Source organism: Macaca thibetana, chromosome 16 (assembly GCF_024542745.1).
Source record: "Macaca thibetana thibetana isolate TM-01 chromosome 16, ASM2454274v1, whole genome shotgun sequence".
NCBI classification, from domain to species: Eukaryota; Metazoa; Chordata; class Mammalia; order Primates; family Cercopithecidae; genus Macaca; species Macaca thibetana.
In genome coordinates, this window is record NC_065593.1 from 9771961 (window position 1) to 9783650 (window position 11690).

The following is an 11690-nucleotide window of genomic DNA, read 5'->3' on the forward strand; positions in this document are numbered from 1 at the left end:
GCAAGGAGGCCACCTGCTCCAGCTCCATGCTCAGAAGGAGAAAGTCTGTGGGGGAAATGCAGCTGAGTCCTCCAGGAGGAGCCAGGATGGGTTACAGCAAAGTGACAAGGATCCATCAGATGGGTGAGGAGGATTTTAAACGGGATGGAGAGTGATAAGAATTCTCTTCCTTTATGGAACACCTGCAATGTGACACTCTATTCCAGGTGTTCTAATATATGATGTCTAAATTTCATAGCAACCCTGCAAGACAGTTTTGGACCTGACAGAGTGAGCACATCTGCTCACATCACACTGCTGAATTTAACCAGAATTTGACTTAGGTCTGTGAGATTCCAAATCTTATGCTCACACTCCAAAATGCAAAAAGTCAAAAAAAAAAAAATCCAAGTTTCAGAGCTAGGAGAAATAAGTTGGCAGTAGTGAATGATGTGGTTGGAGGAGGAAGTAAGGAAGTAGGAGAACAAGTTACTAAATTCTGTTAATTCTTCCCTTCAAACATTTCTTAGGCACATTTTCCTTTTTTACCTTGTACTAGTAGAATGGAATAAAAATAATATGAAAATTATAGCTTTCTCTCAGTCAACACCCTCAATCCTACCCCCCACACACAAGGCAGGAAGACATCTCTCAGTCAGGTAGGATGCTGCCTGGGGAGGTGGAAGGAAAAGGGGAGCAGGTAATCAGAGACTACTAAGCTGATTACAAGGTGCTGAGAGAGAGGAGAGGGGGTGGACAGGAGGGCCGGGCCGGAAGGAGACGGCTTAGCAGATGGGAGGCCAGCAAGCCTTGAAAGAGACACTGGATCAACTTCAGGGTATGGAATAAAAGTAGATGGATGGACAGAAAGTGGAATAAAGTTACTGGTACGAGCTTTGAGAAATGCAAGGAAAGGACTTGAGGTATTTTTAAAATAAATTATTTAGGCTTTAAAATAGGTAATACATTTACATGGTGCAAAATTTTAAAAGTACAAAAGCGTTCACAGTAAATCTTCCACCTACCCCTGTACTTCAATTACTGTTTCTCCTTCTTGTGGATTACTGTTAAAGAATGTCCTCTCTTCCTCCTTCCCTCCCTTTCCTCCTTCCTTTCTCTCTTCTTCCCCTTCTTTCTTTTTTAAACATAAATAGTAGCATAAAATCCATGCAATTCTGCACTTCTTTAAAAAATTATCTTAAATTGCAGCATTATTCACAAAAACCAAGAGACAGAAACAACCTAAGTATCTATGATGGATACATTTTTTAGAAATGTGGTATATACATACAATAGAATATTGTTAAAAAAGAAAGAAATCCTGCATATGATAGGCGGCGACAATATGGATGAACCTTGAGGACATTATTCTAAGTGACATAAGCTAGTCACAAGGAACAAATACTGCATGATTCCACTGATATGATGACTCAGGTTCATAGGAACAGAAAGTAGAATGGTGCTTGCCACAAGCTCAGGGGAGCGGTGTGTGGGTTGTTGGGTGTGTGTGGAGTTTCAGTGATGCTGGATGGGGCAGTTCTGAGGATCTGTTGCACAAAAATGCATATGTGGTTGACAATATTGTACTCTAACTTGGAAATTGTTGGGCGAATTTTATGTCACGTGCTTTTTTTGCCACAAGGAAAAAATTACTCTAAGGAATACTCCAGTTGGACATGGTAGCGCACACCTGTAACCCCAGCACTTTGGGAGGCCAAGGCAGGAGGATCACTTGAGTCTAGGAGTTTGAAACCAGCCTGGTCAACATAGCAAGACCCTGCCTCAAAAAAAAGGAATATTCCATATCAGTCATTCTTTTTAATAGTTGCAAAGTATTTCACTGTATAGATGGCCCATAATTCAGTCACCCAGTCCCCTGTTGATGAACATTGTCTCCAATCTCTTTCAATGCACCAATGAAAATTCTTAGACGTCTGAGAATTTTCATTATTTCAAAATTATGTTTGCTTGCTGGACTACTTTGCTTAGCCATGACACAACTCCTAGGCGGGCCTTCTGTCTCCCACATACACTAGGTTAAATCCTGTCTCTGAACCTTTGTTCAGTCTGCTCTCAGTATCTTGAAAGTTAGTTACCTTGCTCTCTACTTTCCTGAATTCTTCTAATTGTTCAGGAGACAATTCAACACTTAATGTTAAGCATGGGCTGTCTTTCTCCTCTGAAACCAAAAGTACTTTCCATCATCAACATTCATTAGAGAAGTTGATCTAAGTTCAGGCTTCAGCGGGATGGCTTTCAGACAATGCACAGTGGCAAGACGGCTCTGTTTGTTAAAATATTGAAATACCTCCACATCTATTGACAGATCTAGCTTCCCTGGGCCCTCTGTGTCCTCCTCTACCTATCCAACACCTTCTCTGGAATTTTCACCTCCCCACAGCCTCCTGATACACCATCTAAAGGGCTTACACCTGACACAGCAGGGAGACTCCAGCACTTGGATCCAGCAGCGGGGCCAACTTTTAGGTAAGCCTTACCCTCACCCCAGTCTTAAAAGTTTGAAAAATTTTGAATATATGATTTATTACATATGTTTCAGCTCCTTGGAGTAAGCATTTCATGGGTGGGAATAGTTCTTTGATATTCCCTATAGCACCTATCACCTGAAACATCATACAGCCAGTATTCCGCCCATCCTTATTTCACAACCTGCAGGGTCCAGGGCATCAAGTCTCCAGAAGCACACAGGCCTGACTTGCAGGGCAATTTACTCCCATTCCAGAAAGGTCTAAGGGTCCCAGAAATCTCTCCGGAGCACCTTCCTGAAATCTTCTACATTCTCTAAGCTTCTGCTATGGTGCCACTAAAGCACTCATGACCCACATCTCCACCTTCCTCCCTGAGCTCCCGGCAGACTCCTCCAAAGGCCTGCTGGGCATTTCCAAATGGGCGCCCAACTTCTTATGCTGGCACAGGGCTGACCTTTGCTAAACGGTTGGTAATGAATGAATGAGATGAAAATCAAAAGCAAATCACTACCCCCCGCCACCCCATTTAACTGCTCTCCAGAAGTAGGCACTGTTTATAGCCATTCACCTCCTTCCACCCCACTGATCCATCAGAAATGCCTCCTTGTTCACCACTTCCCATCTTCCTCAGACCTTTCCAATTTACAGGACGGATTAAGAGATGCTGATTTTGAAAGTAGTCAGGACCTACGCACTCTCCAGGCACTTCCCCTGACTTTGGCTGGAACCCAGACCCGGACTGACCCAAGCCTAAGCCCCTTCCCATTCTCATTCTAGCCTGGCCTCCACCCAGATTCCTCCCTCCGGAACTCCCCAACTCCGCCCCTAGCCCCATCCCATTTTCTTCCTGACTTCAGGAACTTGCCTCCTGGTTGTGCTCCCTCCATAGCCTCGCCCCTCTGCCTATCACTCCGCCCCTTGAACCTCCCCTGCAGCTTCGCCCCTCCCCCTCTGGCCCCGCCTCCATCCCTTAAGGCTCCTCCTCCCCTCCCCCACACCCAGCTTTAGCCGCGCCGGGACGCTAACCCAGCCTCACCTCAGAGAACAGCACGGCCAGGTGCTCCAGAGGCGCCGCGGGCAGGTCCCCGCAGACCACTGCGCCGCGGAAGCTGTCGGGCCCTGGAGGCTCGGGCCCGGTGCGCAAGAAAAAAAGGCCCTTAGCGCCAGCCGGGCCCGACTCAGGTCTCACCTCCAGCCCGGGTCGTACAGCCAGGCCCCCGGGCCCGGGCCGCACCACCAGCAGCGGCCGCGGCCCCTCGGCAGCATCGCGGTCCAGGAAGGCCTGGAGCAGCTGCTCCGCCTCGGCAGTCCCCGCACAACGCTCCCAGGCGCCCGCAGCCGGCCGCAGGCTCAGGGCCACGTAGGTCCCCAGGAGTCGCAGTCGTCGGTCGGCGCCGGGTTTCCCGTCAGCGTTCTCCTCAGCTAGCGCGGCCCGCTCCTCCGCGCCCCGCATCGCGCGCGGCCTCCAGCTGCATCGGTTTCCCTAGCGACGCGGACGCGGCCAGGATTCCCTCCTCTGCTCCCTTCCTATTGGGCACTGGCCCCTGGTCCCGCCCCTTCCAGGCTAATAAGGTAGGAGGGGTACAGCGGGAAGGGGCGGGGTCGCGTCGCTGTTGCTAGGACACCAGCCGAGACTCGTGCTTAGTGTGTGCCTGGTGTATTGGGAGCGCTGAAGTGTGACCGTGGAGCGCAGTGGCTTACTGATGGGCTGCGTGGAGAGGAGATCAAGCATATAAATGCTGTTAAGGATCGTTCTGGCCAAGGTCAAATTAGAGTCTTTAGAGGTCTCCGGACACTGAAAATAGTATGGTCCTCTCACCTCTATCCTAAATGCGCAATCCAAACTTAAACACAATGCCAAATCATAAAACAGATTTAAGGACATTCAGTGAGTGTTTTATTTCTTTTCCATGATGGCAAATTAAACGCTTCAGAACAGTGCTGTCCAATAGAACTTTCTGCTATGATGGAAATGTTTTCCATCTGTTCTAGCCACGCATGGCCTATAAAGGAGGTGAAATGTGCTCGTCCCACTGAGGAACTGAATTTTTATTTTCACTTAAAATTAAATAGTCACATGTAACTGTAGTTGTATTGAACTGCTCAGCTTCAAAATTTTAATATCAATTTTTAAAAAGTTTTTTCCCGTGCAATCCCAGTTTTTAATTTTCTCTCCAAAAAGATACCTTATCTGCATTTTAGAAGGTGATTGTTGGGAGGCATTGATATGGGATTATTGACAACGACTGACATTTTAAAATATTGCTTAATTATGACAAAAATATCCCCAAAATATATTAGTTATCTATCACTGTATAACAAATTACCTCCAAACTTATCAGCTTAAAATAGCAATAAACATGTTTTTTTAAGGCATATGCTTAATCTGCCAAAACTGTAACCAAACTGTGAGAGGCTTGTTTTTGTTTCTGTTGTTTTTGAGACAGGGTCTTACACTACTGTCCAGGCTGGAGTGCAGTGGCCGGATCATAGTTCACTGCAGCCTCAAATCCCTGGGCTCAAGTGATCCTCTGGTCTCAGCTTCCCTAGGAGCTGGGAATACAGGTGCCACCATATCCAGCTAATTTTAAAAATTTTTTTGTAGAGATGAGGTCTCGCTATGTTGTCCAAACTGGTCTTGAAGTCCTGGCCTCAATTCATCCCTCTGCCTCAGCCTCCCAAAGTGCTGGGATTACATGGATGAGCCACCATGCTAGAGTTTTTGACTTTCATGGATATGACCACTAATCAGTTCTTACTAAATGTAGCAAAGCACTTGTAAATATGCAGGATGCTCAGAGCCTCCCCATCCTGCCCTATACCTGGATATTGGCTTCAAAAAGGGTTAATATAAAGTGCCTTGCCTGACCTCAGAAATTAGCATTTGTTACCCGCTTAGTCCTTCTCCATGGTCAAGATAAACAGCTTGGCCCTTTGCATGCATGTAAAGTGACAATATATGGGTGCTGAAAAAATGGACAAACAACTTGGGCAGCATGAGGTCAGCAGGACTGAATGAGCTCCCCTCTGCCCTACCATCCTCACTTTAGTCACCTCCCAGGGACTGCTGAGTTTCTGGGTAAAAGGAATGGGGTTCAAAGGAATATTAACAGAATAAGCACTTGTCAATGGCAGCTTGGCTAACAAGAGCCCCTCAGGAAAACACCAGTGGTTGGGAGGTAAAATGATTGATTTCATAATAACTGGAGCACAGGAGTTGGTGTCATAAAAAAATGTTCATGTTAGAAATGAATCTTTATGTTTGTAAAGGGTGTTTTATCATTGCTGGATTAAACAATAATCAACCAACTATGAGGAAAGGGAAAAAGTGGGAAGCTAAAACAATTTTTAGGATGAATTTGGTAATTGCCATTGCAAGGAAAAGCATCAGGGAAAAATAGTAGTAATGTCAGGGGCTTCTTACACATATCGTTTTTTGTTTGTCTTTGCACATAGGAAGGCATCGTTATTGTTTTAGTGCTTAGGGACTTCAAATATGTCACCTATGCTCATGTTTCATATACAGAGTGACTTCAGAACCATTAACTTTCAGTAAACCCTTGAAATAAAATTTCTGCCACCCCACTGCGGCTCTATTATGCCCTTAATCTCCTATGTCCCCTTGCCCCAACATACATAAAAATAGAAACAAAGGAGCCTGAGAAGATGACTTAAAGATTTCTGTCTAAGGTGAAGGCTCCTGAACACTAGCAATCCCAGTTTTTAATTTTCTCTCCAAAAAGATACCTTATCTGCATTTCAGAAGGTGATTGGTGGGAGGCATTGATATGGGATTATTGAAAACGACTGACATTTTAAAATATTGTATAATTATGACAAAAATATCCCCAAAATATATTAGTTATCTATCACTGTATAACAAATCACCCCCAAACTTATCAGCTTAAAATAGCAATAAACATTTATCTCACACAATTTATGGGGGTCAAGAATTTAGGAGCAGCTTAGCTCATAGTTACTGCTCAAGGTTTCTCATGATGTTGCAGGCAAGATGTCATCAGGGGCTACATCATCTGAAGGTTTGACTGGGGCTGGAGGAGACACTTCCAAGATGGCTTACTCACTTGGCTAGTGGGTTGGTGCTGGCTCTTGGCAGTAGACTTCAGCTTCTTAGCATGTGGAGCCCCCACTGAGCATTTGAGTGTCTTTATAATACTGTGACTGGCTTCCCCCGGAAGAAATGATTTAAGAGAGAGCAAAGCAGAAGCTTACGGTGTCTCTTATGACTAGCCTTGGAAATCATACACCGTCATTTCTGCAATTATCTTATTAATTACAGAAGTCTTCCCTATTCAATATGAGAGGGAATTACATGAGGATGTGAATACCAGGAGAGAAGAATCACTGGGTACCATCTTGGAGGCAGGCTACCACAAAAAGTAAGGAAAGCAATGAATTTGCATAAGATGTTCAGCTAAAATAATTTCCATTTTTTAAATTGGAAACTAGAACTCAGTCCCATGAGTATAATATTTGTAGTAATCATGTTTTTTTGTTTTAAATGACTATGCAGAATTCCTGTTCAAGACTTTTGGTCATGATCTCTTTAAATTCCGGATAGTCGCTCGTGATGAGAAATTTGTTCCCACAAGCAAGTAATATAAAAGTTAAAGCCTTTCACAACCATTCATAAATTGGCAGTTGACATTATATTTACAGAATCTAACAGCTCTTTCTTTTCTTCCTTGACAAATGTTATATTGAAATTCTTTTATGCTGCTAATAGATACTGAATCTAACCTAACCTTTTCATATCAAACATTTCAAAATAATGATGAAGTTCTAATTCAAATAATGTGCATGAATTATTAGAATAACCTCCTTGCAGCTACCTTGGATACTGTTAATGTGAACATCAGACACAAATAGGGATATCTATGGGATCTGTGACTAGAAGGACAGTGTATGCTGCCTATGACTAAATCCAGGAGACATGCATAAGAATATCAATGGTTGAATTGTAGCAACTGCAAAATAATGGGAAGCAAACCAAGTGTCCATCAATAGTAGAATGGATGAGTAAATTGTGTTATATAGTATTCATGACGTATAATACTCCACAGCAGTAAAAATGAATAGATGATAGTCATATGCATATTAAATCCTAAAAGCATAATGTTGAATAAAAATAGGAAAGTTACAGATTAATTTAGTGTTACATTTGTTAGAAGTTTGAAACTAGACAATATGTTGTAAGAGTAACACACATATGTAGTAATCTAATGAAAAGTAAAGGAATGATTATCACAAAATTCAGATTTTGATCACTCCTTGGGGGACTAAAGAGGCATGGGATGAGTAAACGAAATACGGGGCCCTTTTAAGTTCTTGATAATGTTTTATTTCTTAATTTGGTTTATGAGTTTTCATTTTGTCGTTCCTCTTAAACTGTACATATATATTGTACTTATGAAGCGGCTATGTTGTCTGGGGTATATGCCCTGGGGTTTGTCATTATACGCCAGGAAAATTTAGGAGATGGACACACAGGAGGAGTTAGGAGCAGAGGTTTAGTAGGCAGAAGAGAAGAGAAAGCAAAACAGCTCTCTCTGTAGAGAGCGGGGGTCTCCAAGCAGAAAGGACCAGCTGGTGGCCAATGCCCCAGATTTTATAGTCAGGTTTGAGGAGGTGGTGTCTGATTTACATAGGGCTCACAGATTGGTTGGATCAGGTGCGACGTTTACATAGTGCAAGCAGAAGGCTGGTTGCCCTACCCTAATCTTATTATGCAAATGGACTTTTTAGTTGATTGGTGCCATCTTGTCTGTTCCTTACTGTACACGTGGCTGGCAGAGAAGGGAAGATGGAGCCGCCATCTTGAACATGTCTAGTCCCTATTTCCTGCCGGCATTCACCCTTGCAAGCTCCTGGCTTGCTTGTGTATGTCTGCGGCTCGACTTTACAGGCTGCTGTTCGTTAGAAAATGACTTGGGGTCGCTTTTCATTAAAAAGAAAAGCCTTACTGAGGACTCCCATACCCTTACTATCTGCCTAAGTAATTTCTTCGTAACTCTTGCGTCATGTGAATATATAATATAACTCAGAATAAAATAAAATAAATGAATGTGCCGTTTCATGTACTCTGAATGCTGTGGGGAAATTCATTCCAGTTACTGAGAATCAATGTATAGATATTCATTTAAATGCTAATAACCCATTAGTTTTACAAAATTACATATCAGATGTCCTAAAAATTGATTAAGTCTATTACTGGTGACTTCTTTTTCATAAAATCCAATTGGCACTGTTCAGTCTTTATGTTGCTTATTGGTTCTGTTAAACTCTGTTGAGTCCTGATTCAATGTGTGGAAGCAACCTCCACCTCCCGGACTAAAGTGATTCTCTTCTTGTGCCTCAGCCTCCCGAGTAGCTGGGATTATAGGCACACACCATCATGCCTGGCTTATTTTTGTATTTTTTTGTAGGGACGGGTTTTCACCATTTTGGTCAGCCTGGTCTTGAACTCCTTGCTCAAATGATCCAACTGCCTCAGTCTCTCAAAGTGCTGGGATTACAGGCATGAGCCATTGTGCCCAGCCAGGAATTTACTGTTGAAGAGAAGTCTGAAGCCAGCTTCATTTTATTCTTTTGTAGGTAACGTGTTGAAACTACATCATCGTACAGGGGATTTTTAATGTCTCCCTTTTAATTTTTATGATTCAGAAAAATGTTTTAGGATAAAACTAATTGATCTTTGCCTGAAATTATAAAAGTCCATTCAGTTCTCATAACGAACTGTTTCTTCACAGCAGGAAAGATTGTTCTATGGAATCTTGGATTATGAATTATATTCCATATGCACTCTTGTCTGATTTTCTGGAGAGGTAAACTGATAAAGTGTGCTAACAATTCCAAGTAGGGGATACAATTTGAGATATTAATTGAGGTTTTTCGTTCCTATGTTCTGATGCTGTCCTGCAGCTCTTCACCGAGTGAGTTAACAACATTTAATGCCTCAGGGGAGTGCGAATACAGCCTAAAACAGCTCATTGATTCTGAATAGTTTTTAAACACATAGCAGAGACAATAGCTATGAAAGCTATGCTGTTTCTTTTCTCATATTGTAATAGGCGAGTTTACAGGGAGAACAGATTTGTATTGTATTATTTGTTGTAATTCTAAGAGCTTGGCTTTGAATATATAAGGCATAATCTGAAAGACTGAGGTGTTAGAGCGTATTTGCTAAACCATGGATGGATAAGAATGCATAGCAATATGATAAGCAGATTTCCTTACCAAAAAGAGATAAAGACTCTTTCTGGGACTGGGGAGAGAGGCTAGGGAAGCAGAGTAGAGGAGCAGAAGACACTATGGATATAGCTGCAGAATTCTTGACCCTTTCAGATAGGTCCAGGGAAGGAGACGAGATGACAGCTACTATAGAAATCCTGAGTATCCAAGAGAAGGGAACACTTGAGCCTTGCTTCCTGGTAAGCTGTAGGAAACAGTGTACAAGCAGAGATGCCTTTATCCAGCCTGGCCCATAGTGTTAGTGTAGCAGTGACAGAGGGCAGGATTTGACAACAGGGACCAGGAGGCAGCGTTTCAGTGCTCCCCTCCATGGTCCAGGTACAGGAGCTGACAGTTTCCACATGTGTGGGATGATTAGGAGGAGAAAAACCAAAATGCTTAGAGGGCTAGCTTGGGGTCAGGCTGGGAAGAACATAGTACAGTATTACCTAGAGGCCTTAATGGGTGACAATGCCTGGTTACAAGGACGATACAAGATGGTTTATATCACAGTAACGACACAGACAGATGTAGACTGAGTACCCCTCTCCTGATGAAACCATCTTTGCAAAAATTATATCAGTGAGAAAGTTGTAACAGTGAGGTGAGTTAACCCACCCCTCATCTTGCCTTTCCTTTGGGCTTTTAGGCCCAGCTAACTTTGGAAGACATTTAGGCTATGTTTTAAATTATAATAGGACTTCCCCAAAACTCAACAGCTTTTGTAAAGCTAATGAAAGAACATCAGGCTAGAGGAAGAGAGGAGCCTGATTCTGGTAAGGTGCAGACATAGATTGCCAGCCATTCCTGCAGATAACACTGCCATAGTAGATTGGCCTTTTGAGATACCTTTTCATGTATGCTGCATGTCTGACATCCATGACTCCACCTGGACCTGCCAACCCTACTCCTCCAGTGGTCCACACCCAGAAGTGACTGAATACACAAAAGGACAGTTCCAAGGCCCTAAGATATCATCTCTGCCCCAACCAATTAGCAGTAAGCCTAGCCATCTCCACCCCTTTCCACAAACTGCTTTTGAAAACCCCTAACCTACCAGCTTTGGATGAGAATGATTTGAGTACTAATTCCATCTCCCATATAGTGTGGCTGGCCTTGTGTCTATTAAACTCTTTTCTTTACTGCAATGCTGTGGTCTTTATTTGTGCAGTAGGCAGGAAGAACCCCTGTGGCGGTTACACTGATTAGTGGAAGATATATAAGCCCTCCAGGTACTCACAACCTTCCAGAGGAGAGAGTAAAAGGAAAGAATCCTAAATAGATTATGGAGACTGATTGGTTTGGCTTTGTCCCCGCCCCAACCTCATCATGAATTGTAGTTCTCATAATTCCCGTGTGTTGTGGGAGGGACCCAGTGGGAGATAATTGAATCATGGGGGCATTTTCCCCAATAGTGAATAAGTCTCACAAGATCTGATGGTTTTATAAGGGGAAACCCCTTTCACTTGGTTCTCATTCTCTCTTGCCTGCCACCATGTAAGATGTGCCTTTTGCCTTCCACCATGATTTTGAGGCCTCCCCAGCCACGTGGAACTGTGAGTCCCTTAAAGTGTTTTTTCTTTATAAATTACCCAGTCTCAGGTGTGTCTTTATCAGCAGCGTGAAAACGGACTAATACAGAGACAGCAGAAGTGATTGAATTACCTTGAATTGGCAAGACTGTGGATAAAGGGGTGGATCCGTCTGGGTTGGGTTAGAGCCCTTCCAAGTGTTATACCAATAAGAGGCTTAATATAGAAATGAGAGCTTACATGACTATGTCAAGAACTGGGAAGTGAAGGTCAGGAAGGCTATAACTGAGCATCAACTTTGCCACAGTGAAGTGAGAGGAACAGTCCAAGTTCATGGAAAAGTGTGAGAAGCCAAAGCATCCATGTGTCAGAACCACAAAGCCTGAGACCCTGGACAGATCTTCAAAAGCATAAGCCTGCCAGAAGCACAGAGGGGAAG

The 11690-nt window shown here is 43.3% G+C and overlaps 1 protein-coding gene across 1 annotated transcript in view; it reads right to left on the minus strand.

The window, feature by feature from the left end:
- DNAH9 (dynein axonemal heavy chain 9) overlaps nt 1-3978 on the minus strand; it is a 378056-nt gene extending 374078 nt beyond the window's left edge. Inside the window, exon 1 of the mRNA XM_050764993.1 lies at nt 3505-3978. Within this exon, the coding sequence (XP_050620950.1) occupies nt 3505-3921 (417 nt within the window). The 5' untranslated portion in view covers nt 3922-3978. The remainder of the gene's footprint in view (nt 1-3504) is intronic.
- Between the last annotated feature and the right edge of the window lie 7712 nt (nt 3979-11690).